Raw genomic sequence first — 16,896 nt, forward strand, 5'->3', positions numbered from 1 at the left:
AAAAGGAATTAAGTAGAAGTATAAGGAATTCCTAGAACATCATCCAAACTCACCAGCTAGCTTCTCAGTAGGGGTTACCGCTTGGCAGTCTCCTCAGGTTAAATGAACTGGGCTGCAACATGAGTGTGTTCAGCAGTGTAATCAAAACTAGACAAGGCTAGGTACTGTTAATGGCAAAAAGGATTCCCGCCTTCCGCCACTGGGACATCATTAATCTTTGCAGAAAAGCTTCAGGACCCCTTTCACCCAGAAGAGTCCCAGTGATGAGACAGATAAATTATAAAACACCAACTCTGCTGATACCAGGACAAAGTATGACTGTGATTGTGTGAGTTCTTCTATCAGTGGTGAGAGTCAACATCCAGGATATTATAGCCTGCAAAGCTAGATGCTGGATGGTTTCTGGGCCCATTCTTCTTGTGTTTGCATGCTTAGTAACATGACCTTGGATTTGCACAGTGATACCACAACCAGGCTCATGCTGAAGAGGTCAGCTGTTTTGTTCAAAACAATGAAATGGTGATAGAGACATCCAGTTCATATGAGAAATGGTTGATGAAAACACACAGCAAGTAGGCTGCAAAAGAACTGCAGGATTGCTGTGACAAGCAGTGAAGAGCAGAACTGTGCAATGGATAAATCTCAGCCTCAAGATACTGGTTAGTGTTGCTGTGGCAGACAGAAGGGAAGAAAGATGTATGATGGTAATGGACTTGGCACTATCATGGGCCTTGAGAAGAAGGTGGATTTTACTAAAAGTAGTTGTATGTTAGCAGAATGGGAGCAGAATCTGCATCATCCTCGGAGCATCAATACTCATTATCGTCCCAAATGCCAAACATTGGGCCTCTTGCTCTTATTTACAGTTTGGCTATTATGATTTGGACAAAACAGTTCTCTCCCCACTGTGCTTCACTATTGCCATCTGTTCAATAGAAACGATAGCAATGGAAAGAGCAGATGTTTGCTGTATGTTTTCAACTTCTTAGGCTGAGTAAGAGCTCCGATAAGGGCAAGACACTATGATATAATTCTGCAGGAAATGAGCTCCAACCACGGGCCAAGCCAAGTGTGAAGTCCCTCATTGTTCAGACACAGAATGGATTTCAGCCCTTCTGACCTACAGTGGCTCACTCTTCCTTCCTTCTTTCCCACCCCTACCCCTTTTTGGTTATTAAAGAGTTCTGGTGAGTCACCAACACCCAAGATTAGTGAATGAGTTGGCCATTTCATATCAAAGCAATAAGGATTGTAACATATTCACAAGAGAGAGAGAACTCAATCTCTGCTCTGTAAGGCGGGATTGGGGAAGAGGGCAGGAGTTCACTGAATTCCCATTTCAGCAAGCAAGTGTGGGCTTGTCAGAGGGAGGCAGGGAAGCTTGCGTCTCATGCCTTGTTTTTTATAAGGTCAAATATTTAAAGGAATGAAATGAAATATTGCAGGCACGTCCAACAGGTAGATCGTGATCTACCAGTATATCACTGGACATCTGTGGTAGATCACTGGTAGATCACTGGCTCCCCCCAAAGAAGCTCAACAACTTTGACCTAAACCCCAAAAAAGGGGGTAGATCACTGCCAGTTTTTAACTCTGTGAGTAGATCGCAGTCTCTTGGGAGTTGGCCACCCCTGAAATATTGGAAAGGTTTTTTAAAAAAACATCCATTACCCCAGTCGCTGTTGAGTATGAGACTCTTAATCTCAGGGTCAGGGGTGCCAGCCCCATGTTCCTGTGTTGCAGGGGGTTGGACTAGATGACCCTCATGGTCTCTTCCAACTCTAGAATTTTATGATTCTGTTATTCTATGAACCCATATCAAATACCTAGCATTAGGTCAAGTCTCCCTTACTTAATTGTTCTTTGCACCATCATCACCAGTTTTCCAGCACATACAGTGCTTAGCTTTGCTTCACCCTCATCTAGCCATTTTGGCAGAAGGGTTAAGAATATAAGATGAGCTAATGGCTCATCTAGTTCAGCATCTGTTTTGTCACCTGAGCAGGTAAGGTCACGCCCATCTTTAGTCACATGCAAACATAGGCGCCGACTCCATGGGGCTTGAGGGGGCCCGAGCCCCCTCAAAAATTCGTTTGGGGGGGCTCCGCCCCCCCAATAATCTCCGGCGCCCCTCCAGCAGAGCGCCATCGCCGCCCCTCCCCCAGCCCAAAATGCACAGGGGGGGCGGGCTGCATGCCTCCTGCCCTCCCTCCCGAGCAAAAGCTCCACCCAATTTCCTTTGGAGCTGATTAATAGGCGCAGCACGCTCTCCCCTATTCGCTCACGAGGAGGCGGCGCCACTTTATTTGCATATTCATGAGCTTATTTATTATTCATGAGCTTTCCCGGGCCCCCCCAATATTTTTTATAAGTCCGCGTCGCTGCATGCAAAGGAAGTTTGTCCCAGCCCAGGAGGAAACAGGAAGTTTTCTACTGGCTGAACCAAGCATCCCCTTGCATGTCCACTCTAGGAATGAGGACTTGACTGCTGTGTTTCACATCCCACACTTACTCCCTACATCCCAGTCAATTTTTCCAGCTTCCATGGAAATGTAGAGATTGATAAGAGGCTGGATGCATCCTTAAACTGGAAAGGGGTCTGTTGAGTATAAACATGTTTACCTATTTGATGGTACTGGTTAGGTTTCTATCCTCAGCTCCATTTGTAATTAGTGATTGTCAGGACTAGGCCAGGACTCTGAGAAGCCATATTTGAATCCACACCCATGAGGGTCTTTCTCAACTAAGGCATTGGGTTTTCTGTTGCTGGTACACAAAGTGCTGGTCTGCCCAGTGAATTTTATAGATTATTAGGGGCTTTCAATGAAAACTCAGGTGTCCAAACTAAGCAATCTCTCTGCAATACCACATTTGTTGTTTTTTTTAATAAAATTTTTCTGCAATACCACATTTGATGGCATGAGTAAGGGTCAAAGTTGGCAAGTACTAAATATGGTACCTGTCATTGCACACCACAACTCAGATATGTGATTGTGAGAGGTCATAAAGGGGGGGGGAGTCTCCTCTTTGTCATGTGAGGAAAACCTCACATGACAATTTTTTTTATTTTGCATGGAACTTGGTAAGTTGCTTTTTCTGCTTGTATACAGTGCAAGGTGGTGTTCCTGAATCAGCTCAGTTAGACTGCATACACACCAGACATTTAAAGCACCTTCCTCCCTGCCCTGCTCCCCCAAAAAAGAATCCTGGGAAGTGTAGTTTACTCCTCACCCAGCTACAGCTCCCAGCACCCTTAACAAACTACATCACCCAGGTTCATTTGGGGGAAATTCATGTGCTTTAAATGCGTTTTAAATGTATGGTGTGTGTGCATGCAGCAAGCCAGATGCAGAATCAATTGCTGCTATAATTTGAGTTTGCTCCCTCAGTAAAGAACGGAGGAGCAATGGATCCAAACTGCAGGAAAGAAGATTCCACCTAAACATTAGGAAGAACTTCCTGACAGTAAGAGCTGTTCAACAGTGGAATTTGCTGCCAAGGAGTGTGGTGGAGTCTCCTTCTTTGGAGGTCTTTAAGCAGAGGCTTGACAACCATATGTCAGGAGTGCTCTGATGGTGTTTCCTGCTTGGCAGGGGGTTGGACTCGATGGCCCTTGTGGTCTCTTCCAACTCTATGATTCTATGACTCTTTGGGGAAAGTGAATGAACTGACATTGCACAATGTGTACTCTCCTAATTATGGGAGCAGCTTAAGCTCCATGACTGACACTTCCTTGGGGTTAACCCAAAACTGACAACTTTGTATGGAGGGAGCAAGAAACAAGAATTGCTGTAGAGCAGGGGCTTTCTTCTCATTTAGCAGCAGAACAGCAGTGCATAGAAGCTCCTTGCTCTTGTTCTCCAGCACTGAGCCACAAGGAGCCACCAGGCACGTAGAAGCATGTACCTCGGCTGGTTCCTCTTTCAGTTTGTGGCAGCAAAGGGAAGGCACTTGAACTCAGTTGCATCCTTGCTTGTTCATTGCTGGACTCATTGCCTTGGAGGCAGATGATGAAGCAACCAAATTTTGCTCACTGTTTTGCAAGAGCTGCAGGGTTGGTTTGTTATGTTCATTAAACCTCAAGATCTGAATTAAGATAAAGCAGGCAGTCTTCCTGGCCCAACAACAATCACAAGGAAGGCAGCATGGACAGGTGCAGAAGGAGAAGAATGGGGTCATAACAACCAGTCTCCAACCAAAGGAAGACCCAAGGTCTAGCCCAGTCATGTGTCAAGATTGTAATCAAATGACTTTAGTTCCCAGGATGCTAAGCACTGGTGAGTCTAGGCAGAAGCTGCAGTTTTACCAATTCCACTGCTTGAAGGAAATGAATTAAAAGAACTGAGCTGCCTTACTGTCATTTCCCGCCTCCCTGCCATTTTATCTAACACATGGCAATATTTTTCTTAACAATTAAATGTAACTGAGGCAGGACAATGCTTTGGGCACCTCTACCCTATTCATTATTATGGGTCAATGGGAGTTGACCTACTATTGATTAGCTGCTTCTATAGTTAAAAGATTAGGAAGTTTGAGCTTGACAATTTAAGCAATAGATATGTTTATTGCATGTACACCAGTGGGAAGTGTAGGCAAAATACACAATGGCATGGGCGTAGCTAGGATTTATTGGGGGGGCAGGCTTTATGCTGGGGGGCAGAACCTTAAGTAGTTTGTATTGATTTACTTGTTTTAGGGGGGCGGGTGCCCTTCCCTAACCCCCCCCCCCAAGTTATATCCCTGTACAATGGCTTGGTTAATTAGGCTGCATGTGCCTGCAGGCTTCTGGAGAGCAGCTTGTGGCTGCTTTGCTCTTCCCTGGTCTCTTTTGTGCCATGGCACACTAAGCTAAGCCAAGATTTGACCTAGTGGCTCATGGTCAAGCTCCTTTAAGCCATGATGGCCTGTGGAACCTTGAGGTTCAGAGACAATATGTCTTTGAGCAGCACCTGTTGTGAAACAAGAGCAGGAGAGGTCTACTGCCTTTGAGGTTGAATCCTGACAAGACAGAAGTACTGTTTTTGGGGGACAGGGAGCGGGTTGGTGTGGGGGATTCCCTGGTCTTGAATGGGGTAACTGTGCCCCTGAAGGACCAGGTGCGCAGCCTGGGAGTCATTTTGGACTCACAGCTGTCCATGGAGGCGCAGGTTAACTCTGTGTCCAGGGCAGCTGTCTACCAGCTCCACCTGGTACGCAGGCTAAGACCCTACCTGCCCGCGAACTGTCTCGCCAGAGTGGTGCATGCTCTGGTTATCTCACGCTTGGACTACTGCAACGCGCTCTACGTGGGGCTACCTTTGAAGGTGACCCGGAAACTGCAATTAATCCAGAATGCGGCAGCTAGACTGGTGACTGGGAGTGGCCGCCGGGACCACATAACACCGGTTCTGAGAGATCTGCATTGGCTCCCAGTACGTTTCCGAGCACGATTCAAAGTGCTGGTGCTGACCTTTAAAGCCCTAAACGGCCTCGGTCCTGTATACCTGAAGGAGCGTCTTCACCCCCATCGTTCAGCCCGGACACTGAGATCCAGCGCCGAGGGCCTTCTGGCGGTTCCCTCATTGCGAGAAGTGAGGCTACAGGGAACCAGACAGAGGGCCTTCTCGGTAGTGGCGCCCGCCCTGTGGAACGCCCTCCCATCAGATGTCAAAGAGATAAATAATTACTTGACATTCAGAAGACATCTTAAGGCAGCCCTGTTCAGGGAAGTTTTTAATATGTAACGCTGTACTGTTTTTAACACTGATTGGGAGCCGCCCAGAGTGGCTGGGGAAACTCAGCCAGATGGGCGGGGTATAAATAATAAATTATTATTATTATTATTATATGTGTCCTGCTTGGGAATTAACCAGAAGACCTGCAGTCGGTATCAGAGTTGGGCTGGGTGAAAAGTGTCTGGGGCAATGAAGCCTCAGCAGGTGGGGAGAAGGATGTCCCCCTCATCTATACAAAGCTTTCATTGTAAAAATTAGCCCCACCCAATGCCAGTTTTATTGATGAATGAAGAAGAACTGGGACTTTCCCCCTTGTTCAGAATTTGGCCTTGAAGCCGTACATACTTCATGACTCACCCTGTGACTTCTTCACAGAATGTTGCAGCCATGGCTGCCCAAGCAAGTTAATGGACGGGAAAGCAAGCTCTCTGAGACTAGATACAATTTCACTTCTTGTTTCTCTGTTGTTGTTGTTCTCTGTCCATGGTTCTCAGGTCATGGGATCAGAAGCTTGAGGGAAATACATTTTTCATTTAAAAACCACTGGTTGTCCTCTTCTCACACAGGCTGTGAACACACGAACCTGTTTGTAGCACTAAAATGTAGGTTTTTCCCAATCTAGAATCATTCCTTCTTGTCCTCAACATACTGCCTTCAATTTAGATTGATTCTGGACCCTGCTGTCCACCAGGATGGATGTCATTCCTTGATACACGTTTAAAAGCCCTCCTCTTGATTAGCTTAGCCTTTTCCTCTCTGCATTGTGGGTCTTGGATTTGCATGCCACTTACTTCCACTGATTGTTGCAGCCCTGCAAAATGAGATTTTGAAAAAGGAAAACAATGTGCAGGCTCGCTCCTCCTCTTCCACGGTTACTGGTGCTTCATTTGTGTGCAGGTCTGGAAGTTTGAGTCTAGCACAAAGATGCCTCCAGGGTGTGTGTGATTGAATGTGCCTGCTCAACTTGGCTGCGACAAGTGGACAGGGATGGAGGTGGAGACGACACGAAATGCTGACTAGAGGAATGAATGGGAAAACATGAGTTTTCAGGAGTCTTTCCCCAAGTAAAATCTAGCCCTGGACTAGATTAAAAATGAAACAGCTAGGCCCAAACTTAATGGCAAGTTGGCTGAGACCTTAGACAGCAACAGCATCACTGTGTGAGAGAGAAATCAATACAGTATTATGTGACTACCACAATCTGAACTTCCCATGGTTAGCTTGAGGCTGTTTGCAGCAGTGTGGTGGTGGAAGCTGAAACGAGTGTACTCTCTGATTTTGTGTTATGCTCCCCATTACATCCATTTTGTGACTGATGCCCACAGCACTTTCTGAAAATTCAAAATGTATGCTCTGGTCCAATAAGTTTGGCGACCCCTGAGCTAAACCATGTCACCACGCACAGCTTACTTCCCCACGGTCTGTCTGCTTTCTCCCACCCCCAAATGTCAGGACACATTTCTTCTCAGCCAACCTCCAACAGTTGAAGAGGTTCCAGATGATCAGAAAGCAAAGGAAGGATCCAGCTGATGCTCTACTTGTGCTCCTGTTGGATATGTGATTGAGGTAGTTTGTCCATCATCACATGTAGCTTGATCCTGAGTAAGAGTAAGAATTTGTCATTTCTCTTCCCTTTCCAGGTTCCTGGGACATGGAGAACTTTGTGGATTACTCTCACCTTGGGACCCCTGTGGCGTCAACCCAGTTTATCACTAAGAACTACAACAACTAGCAAGATCGGTAGCAATATTCCCCTTTCAGCTGAAATGCTTGGCTTGATCCCTTTTTCTCTTTGAAATCTAAGAGTGAATCATCTCCGTGCAGCACCAGGCTCTTGACGTGACTTGCCAGCTCAGAGGACACCATAGAGGTTGCTGTGATTTAGTCTTACAATTCCAACCTTCGTCTAGTTCACTTTGGCATGAAGAGTAACATGTAAAAGACTCTAGCTTTCCAGACATTTTGCAGTATATGGGATGGAGGCAGAATCTGCAGGACTTGTGTGGCACTGAATGTGTCCTTAGGGTTCTTTTTATATTAGCCTGGATCAAAATGACAACAGACTGGTTCCAACAGTTGCTTTTCTAACTAACCTATTATCTCACACCCATCTCTGCCACTAACCAGCTAGATTCCTGGAGGATGGGTCTTGAAATCATAACCATGCATATTTTCCAGCAAGCCAGGTTGTGCCCCCATTATACTAACACTGCATAAAAAGAAAGTAGAGGTTATGGCTTTGGAATCCAGTGGTTCCACATGCCCCACTCAGGGTTATCCACACTTACCTTTCCTCTGCTCTTTCCAGGCTCTATAGTTCTATGCATGAGTGCCCCCCCTTTTTTCTCTTTGCTCCGAAGCTTTTCAAATATTGAGAGCTGAATTGGAGCAAACAGCAAACAATGGAAAACCCAAATTGTCATTTGCTCCAATTCAGCTTTAAAGAGCAGGTTTTTGTGGGGAAAGCTCCAGAGTGGGGGGAAATTGTGCTCAACACCAAACTTTAACACACGGACCTGTGCCTAGAAAGAACAGGGCAAAAGCTAAGCATGCATGAGTCTTCAGCGTGTTTAATAATACAAATTGGTCTCAGACTAATTATTTCTTAAGTCAGGCATAAACTAGAGAACCTCTAGTGCAACCCACAAAATATCATCATCTAAGTAGCAGCAGTATTAGAAGACAGAATATCTTTAATAACTGGAGACCTTTCAAATCATTTGAGTTCTATCCAATGCTGACAAAGTTTTAAGAGCCACAGCAGGAATGTTCTTTCCTATCCAGGCTGTTTTTAACTGTTACTATTATTGAAAGGCCCAATCAGAGCTTCAGCCATGTGTCCTGGAGCTGCACAGACGCTTCTTGCTTTAAGTATTTCATTGGCACTAAATTGCCCACCTCGACTCTTTTACAGTACTTCCCTTCATGGTTGTCTTTCCAGACATGGTGTTTCCGTGTGTGTGTGTGTGTGTGTGTGTGTGTGTGTGTTTGCCACACCCCCAAGTAGTAATACCTACTATGCATTGCAGCAATCACAATAAAGCAACAGCAGGATTTGACTCTGGTTTCCTATAGCTTTCCTATACCAGGGTTGTGAAACAATCTCATTCTTGCAGCGCCTGGCATGTTTCAGTACATAAAATCATAGCCAAAACAGTAAAACATCAACCATACTCAACATCACCTTGACTGTGTAAAAGGCTCCGGGTTCAATTCCTGCCCTGCCCTGGTAAAGCTGGGGAAGACTTTGGTCTGAAACACAGACTGGACAGTTGATCAGTGTAGACAAGACATTCTCCAAGTGTGGTGTGTGAACTGCTGGTGGTCCATGAACTCCATTGATATGGTCTATGCTGGAAAAGTTGCAGAACAGTCAAGGAAATCTGTCCTGGACCCTGCACTTGCTTAATTTTTTTCTAGCAGAGATTGAGACTGTTTTGACCAGTGTAAGATTACTGAACTGGTTAGCAAAGTCCTGGCCTTTGGCATGTGACTATTGTATCAGGGCACTGGTGCAATCTATGAATCTTTCTCTTACCATTTACCAGTTAAAGTGGCTCTTTTCAGTGGCCTGGCTTAGGACCTGTGAATTTCAATCAGATTTTGATGATGGTGCTGAAGAAAAAAACAAAGACCATGTTATTTTTCCACATATTTAATACAGAAGCAAAACAAGTGAAGCTCTACAATGTAGAATGACAAAGTTTATTAAGCGGTCTGACAAAGCCCTCAGCAATTTTCAAGTGGTCTGCAGGGGTGGGAGGGGGCAGTGGTGTAGCATAGGGGTGTCGGGGATGCCGTTGCTCCAGGCGCACATTGGGGGGAGGGCATGAACCAGGCACATGCCCCCCCCCCCGAGATCTGCGAGGGCTGGGTAGGTGGAAAGTGAAGAGTGCCCTCTATGCCCCCTGCTTGCCCAGTGGTGGGAGCTGAGTGAGTGCACTCTGCCCCTGCCTGGCGCATGGGCACTCACCCTGGACGCTGGCGGAGAGCCCTAGGCCCCTGGGAGGGGAAGGAGTTGAAGAACTTCTGGTGAAGAGAATACTGAGATAGGTGCAGTGGCGTAGCGTGGGTTGTCAGCACCCGGGGCAAGGCAAGTAATTTGCGCCCCCTAACCCGTGGATTTGTGCCCCCTAACCCCAACCCCCAGAAGTTGCGCCCGGTGCGGCCGGCCCCCCCTGCACCCCCCACGCTACGCCACTGGATAGGTGGACCAATGGACTGACTTAGGCAGAAGGTGCTTTCCTGGGATTCCTCTTCAGGAGGAAAAGTGTCTTTCTGCCTCGCAGAGCCTTGCTGACTCAGCCATCCTAACAGGACCGACAATTATGGATAACACACAATTGTCACAGCAAGGCCATCAATCAAAACATGCAGCTTACAGGTTCATGCTTTCTTCAGTGAACACTCTCCCCGCCATGTTTTGGTATCCTCCTTTTGCCCCCTTCCCCAGGAACTCTGACATGATAAGAGAGGGCAGCATATTAGTTCCAGAGCATGAAAAACCAAGTCGTGCTTGTGTTTTCATCTACAGACCTAGATTTAGAAAGATGACTATTGGCTTCTATAACCAGTAGAAAAATCTAAGAAGCAGAAACGTCAGGTGTTTGAAAGCTGCTATGTTCCAGTGGTTGTAGAACAGAGCTGGGTGGCCCAAGACAATTTAACATCATCATCCAGCATCAGCATATTCCTAAACCATCCTTCATCCAAAGACTGCAGAGTACAAAATATAAAACCACACAAAAATCTTACAAGAATGCATACAATCTTAAAACATATAATACACCACAAAGGTCAAGATTGTCACATACTAAATGTCCAACATGGCCTTACTATTTCATTTCCTCCCAAATATTTGAGTGTATAAGTACCGGTATGTCTTCACCTGATAAGATAAGACTGAGAGGGGGCAATCATAATTGGGGGGGGCACAATGAAGAAGGTGCTGGCGTGTAGCACCACCTGCAGAGCTTCTCCCAATGAGCCCAGGTTGAAACGTCCTAGAGAAGGTGCTCCAACAAGCATTTGGAGTCCCAAGTTATTCAGGGCTTTGAAGAGTTTGGATTTGATATCCCGCTTTATCACTACCCTAAGGAGTCTCAAAGCGGCTCACAATCTCCTTTCCCTTCCTCCCCCACAATAAACACTCTGTGAGGTGAGTGGGGCTGAAAGACTTCAGAGAAGTGTGACTAGCCCAAGGTCACCCAGCAGCTGCAGGTGGAGGAGCGGGGAAGCGAACCCGGTTCATCAGATTACGAGTCCACCACTGTTAACCACTACACCACGCTGGCTCTTTGTAGACTAAAGTCAAAACCTTCAATAAGGCATGGTGCCACAGGGGCAGCCAGTGCAACTCCTGAAGGATTGGGGTATTGTGACTCCACCTAGAAATATGATACAGCAGCTAACCTTCAGCGTTTTGCACTAGGTGCAGCTTCCAGGACATCTTCAAGAGCAGCCCCACACAAAGAACATTGCCCTACTCTAATTGTATTCTGGAACATAGACAATAGTGCCTAGGTGAGCCTGGTCCAGAAATGGCCATAGCTGACTATTATTATTATTATTATTATTATTATTATTATTATTATTATTATTATTATACCCCGCCCATCTGGGCTGCTTCCCAAAAAAATACTCCACTCTGGGCTGCTTCCAAAAAAAATATTAAAATACTGTAATACATCAAACATTAAAAGCTTCCCTAAACAGGGCTGCCTTCAGATGTCTTCTAAAAGTCTGGTAGTTGTTGTTCTCTTTGACATCTGGTGGGAGGGCATTCCACAGGGAGGGCGCCACTACCAAGAAGGCCCTCTGCCTGGTTCCCTGTAACTTGGCTTCTCGCAGTGAGGGAACCGCCAAAAGGCCCTCATTGCTGGACCTCAGTGTCCGGGTAGAACGATGGGGGTGGAGACGCTCCTTCAGATATACTGGACCGAGGCCGTTTAGGGCTTTAAAGGTCAGCACCAACACTTTGAATTGTGCTTGGAAACGTACTGAACCAGCCAGGTTTTGGCCTATGCGTTCCTTGCTTCCTGGGGCCACTTGGGTCTCTCGTGTCAGCTTAGAAAGGAAACAGTGCCGTAAGCTGAAATAGCATGATATGCTTTTCTGACCCACAACATTTCTAGGTCTCATGAATGTCTGTCATGATTCCATTTCCAGAGTGATGCAAGCTTCGTAAGGACTGGTTCTTAGCATAGATGAGGGAAAGAGGAAGCTTTGGCTTGTAACAGACCACAAGCAAAGAGGAAGAAAGTCCAAAACACACAACCCTAGTTGCTTTGTGAGTTAAAATTAGAAGCAAGAGGAAATGACAGTTCAGCATGTCATGGAAGTCAGCTAAAGTGGGACCTCTCTTTTTTATATTTATCATTCGTAGAGGGTGTAATTGGTGTTTCAGATTAAGGCTGAGGAGCCAGTAGAAATGAAAGGTCACACTTTGTTGACATCCTGTCGTCAGACTATAGTCATCCTTTCCTCTCTGCCTTTAATTCCTTGTGGCGAGCATGTTTACTTTGGAGAGAAAGGGAGTTGGGAGAATCAGATGTTAACTATCTAGGAAACTATCCCTGTCCCTTTTTTCTTGTTTTGCTTCTAATTGTGATGCAGAGAAAAATGGCAACGCTCAGAGTAGACCCATTGAAATTAATAAACATTGCTAACTTAGGTCCATTAATTTCAATGGGCCTGGTCTGAGGAGAAGTTAGTTGGATACAACCCTAGGCTTGGAGTGACCCACAGGGTCTTACTTCTGAGCAGCCTTGTGCTGTCAATTTGTTGCATCAACTGGGATCAGTGCAATCCTAACCATGGCTATTCAGAAGTAAGTCCTATTGAATTCAATGGGGCACATTCCCAGGTGAGTGGGGTTTGGTTTGCCAGCCTAGTTACTTATATTCTGTATTGTCTGGAGTATGAGACATTTTTTAAAATGCTTGTGCATGTGCAGAGTAAGACGCATTCATATATAAGTGTTGAAGACATTTCAGATCACAAATACATTTAAAGAACAAATCAATTAAATTTGAAAATCCTTGAGGTTTTCGGTCAGACTTGATTTGACAACCACTCCAACAAACATATTATATGCACCCATTTAAAATGTTCTGTTTTGCCTCAATCTAATTCTTTGCTAATGTCTGTCAGTATGTCAGAGTGCATGCCTCTTTTCTGCTATTCTCCTGAGCAACAGGGAAGTCAAAGAATGGACTTGAAATACATGGACATGAGAATGACCACAAAGCATGAATAATTAGGAATATGGTATTATTGATAATCAAGAAGATAGGATGAGGTCTTAGAAAACTTCATAGTAAAACCTCAACAGGTGAGGAATAACACAGTCCCTGTAATATATTTTCACAGGGAAGTAATTAGTTATGGCAATTTCCTCTAGAATAGAAGACATAAGTCAGAATGGGTAGACATGAACCAGCCTATCATGCTGTTGTCTATTGTGGCCAATGAGATGGCTTTGGGAAGTCCATAGTCAGGTTGACATAAGTCTGTAGAAGCCATTTTCAAAAATGCAAGTGCTGAGAAGTAGTGTGGTCCCATCAGATAGTCTTGACAGAGTTGGCCTTGCATCCAGGAGATATGTGCTCACATCCTACCTCTATCTTGATTTGACTGTGCCTATTGGGTAAAGGCTTAGTTCAGCAGCTGACAGGAGAGTTATGGAGCATAGGGTGAGGTGAACTGGCAACTTGATGGGACAATAGGAAGGGCCTGGAGCACTCAAATTTCTGGCAAGGACTTCCATTGGCAATCAGACTCAATGGGCCTTTTGGGCAGAGCCGTCTTTCCCATAGGGCTTAGTGGTGCATCGCGCCAGGGTGCCGGCCTCCCGTGGCACCCCAGCAAGTGGGGGAGCTGCATGGCTTTGCCAGTGGCCACCTCTTTCCCTGCACACCCACCAGCTGCCCCCCACCAAGCATAAGCCTGGTGGGCATGCGGCTTCCCTCCCAAGCCTCCCAAGCCTCTGCGAGGAACGCTCTCCTCCCGAGGAGGCTTGGGAGGGGTGCAACTTCACTCCCAAGCCTCTACGGGGATCGCTCTCCTGCAGTGGCATGGGGGGGGAGTTGCGTTCCCCCCCCCCGATGGCTGGCAGTGCACAGCTATAGCCACCCCAACACTATCCGTGGTAATTTGGGGGCACTGGGTGGATATTGCACCCCAGCGCCACATCTGCTAAAGATGGCCCTGCTTATGGGTCCCCAGAAATTGGAGTGGGGGGGGGAGACTGGGGGGAGGGAGGACAAAGCAAGGGCCAGAAAAGAGTCCTTGAAATCCCCTGGCAGCCAAAGTACCAGGCAGAGGAAGAGGACTAATAATCCACTCAGCTGTGTTCTGTGGTGAAAAGTGGGGTCAACCTTCACCCAAAAGTGTCCTGGGCCTACATTCCCAGCCCTTCCTCACATCTGTCAGCTTCAGTTCCCCAACTGTAAATTGGGAATAGTAGCAACTTACACTGGCATGGTGAGACCAAAGGCAGTTAATTATTACAGAGTAATTTGCTGTAGAGATAAGTAACTATACTGGGTTTCAGCATCTCAGTGCTACATTTAGAAGTGGGATTGAAGAAGTGCTTGATGAACATGGTCTGTAGAGTCCCATCCTATGGTGAGGGGTGGGATCTTTACCTTTTTGTGACTGAGGCAGAAATCTGATTAATTTCAGATTTAAAGATGAATTTATCTACCGTAATTCACAATTTACAAAACACAACCATCCCTCAAAATTCACATTTATCCAAATCTTGCAATGTAGTTCTCCCACTGAACGATGTTTACCAAATGCATATAATATTAGGGGGAAATTGGCATAAAAATGCATATATTGGTGAAAATAATTCACTAAAATGCAATATTTTTTACAAAAATGTGCACATTAATCAATACTTCATGTACAAATGTACAGGAGAATGTAGAGGAGAAACTAAACTACTGAAGAATTTTCATGAGCATTAAAAAACACACACATAACATTGCAGAAATGTGGAAAGCTGAATGTTAGATTGGAAAAATGAGAACTAAAATTGACACACAGTTATTCCACTTCCTTGTATCCTTTTTGCCATCATGTCCAGTTTCCCCCCAGGTTGTTCGTATTATGATTAACAAGTAGGACTTACAGCAACAAAAGCATTGCAGTGTATACACCCACCCACAGAAGTGCTCCTATTCAGGGTTTCAGTTAGCCAGCCAAGCCAACTTGGTAGAGCCTGAGACTCTTGATCTTAGGGTTCTGGGTTCGAGCCCCACGTTGGGCAAAAGATTCCTGCATTGCAGGGGGTTGGGCTAGATGACCCTCATGGTCCCTTCCAATTCTACAGTTCTATGATTCCAGGGGCCTCAAGCAAGCCTGTTCACTTAGCACCTTCTCCTGGTGATTGCGGGATGCTCAGCCCTCAATGGGTTGCTTTTTGTAAGTGGTTTTTTTGCAAGGCTTGCCCAGTTTTAAATGTTCTTGTTTTTTATTGCTTTATTTCTGCAAACCTTAGGATTCCGCAAAGCTTGTCAATACCACTCTCCGCACATACATGAGTCCATGCTCATTTATTTATTTATAAGATTTCTTACCCACCTTTATCTTAAAGTCCCAGGGTGGGATAGTCAATATACATGGTGTAGTTAATATGCATTGTAGTTTATACATTGCATAGCAGGGACATTAATCTGATCATAACCACAAACTCTCACTTCAGTGTTTGCCCGTGTTGTGATGTCTGGAAAATAGTGATTGTGGGTTTTGTTACTTAATGAACTTCTTTTTAAAATAGTAAAGTACAGTCATCACTTGGCCAACCCCCTTCTATTCTTTCATTTGCTCATAAGGAAAAAGAGAGAAGCTAACTCTCTCTGTGGCTAAATGTAGAAAGTTTTGTTTCTAAATCAGTCAGTGATGGAAAGGAAACACGTCACATCCTGGAGGAAGAGGCTAGACTTCAGCATACAAGTCTTCAGCAGTGTTGCAATGGAACAGGTCAGCACTGAAATAGATTTAAACTTATTCCCTCCAGAATATTTACTTTTATCTTTGTGCAGGTATCATTTTTAGCATCCAAAGGAAGTATGATTGGTATTAGTTAGTCTGAATTTCCATTATAACGTGTTTTTGCAATGGAATGAGTACGAGAAAATAGCTTACAGTAAGGCAAATTATGAATGCATTATCAGTTGGTTAGTTTGAAATGAATTACTAAAGCTTTGATCTTTTATCCATTTTCCTGGGAGAAAGCCCCATTGATCTCAATGGGACTTACTTTTAAGTAGATATGGGTAGGATTGCACTGTTTAAAACCAGAAGTTGGAGAGAATAGTTTCCATTGAGAGTGCCAAGCTTTAGAACCAGCTCTGTTGAGTACTGTAGGTCTGAGGGAGTCACATACTGTATCACCTGATTTCTGATGATAGCAGAAACATTGTGGGAGATGTTTGACAACAGAATATACAAATGATGCTTTTGTGCCAAGAATCTACATTCTCTGATACTTACCAGGTTGCTAATTCTTTGGAAAGTAGGGCCAAAGACATCAACCGGATTAATAGAAGGAACCCTGATAACTGCCAAAACAAGCATGCATGTTGCCAGTTTCTCCAGACAATACAGGGATTTATCTTGTCTAATAACCAAATTCTGGTGCTGGAGGAGACTCTTGAGAGTCCCATGGACTGCAAGAAGATCCAACCTATCCATTCTGAAGGAAATCAGCCCTGAGTGCTCACTGGAGGGACAGATCCTGAAGCTGAGGCTCCAAGACTTTGGCCACCTCATGAGAAGAGCAGAGTCCCTAGAAAAGACCCTGATGTTGGGAAAGATGGAGGGCACAAGGAGAAGGGGACGACAGAGGACGAGATGGTTGGACAGTGTTCTCGAAGCTACAAACATGAGTCTGACCAAACTGCGGGAGGCAGTGGAAGACAGGAGTGCCTGGTGTGCTCTGGTCCATGGAGTCACGAAGAGTCAGACACGACTAAACGACTAAACAACAACAACAACACAATATCCAAAACAATGTTCTTCCTGGGCATGCAAGGCAAAATCCAGCACACAGTTAAGCATACTTAAATCCCATTGTTTCCCATAAGATTACTGTACTTAATTATGTGCTGGATTGCACTCAACATTTCTAGAAGGGAGATAGTATCTGAGCCATGTCACTCATTTCTTTCTG

At 45.2% G+C, this 16,896-nt stretch overlaps 1 protein-coding gene across 1 annotated transcript in view; it reads left to right on the plus strand.

The window, feature by feature from the left end:
• The window catches only part of PEBP4 (phosphatidylethanolamine binding protein 4), a 278,274-nt gene extending 269,501 nt beyond the window's left edge, over positions 1-8,773 (plus strand). The window contains exon 6 of the mRNA XM_053367044.1: positions 7,355-8,773. Coding sequence (XP_053223019.1) covers positions 7,355-7,446 — 92 coding nt within the window. The 3' untranslated portion in view covers positions 7,447-8,773. The remainder of the gene's footprint in view (positions 1-7,354) is intronic.
• Positions 8,774-16,896: the final 8,123 nt, after the last annotated feature.

This window comes from Podarcis raffonei, chromosome 15 (assembly GCF_027172205.1).
Source record: "Podarcis raffonei isolate rPodRaf1 chromosome 15, rPodRaf1.pri, whole genome shotgun sequence".
Taxonomy (NCBI): domain Eukaryota; kingdom Metazoa; phylum Chordata; class Lepidosauria; order Squamata; family Lacertidae; genus Podarcis; species Podarcis raffonei.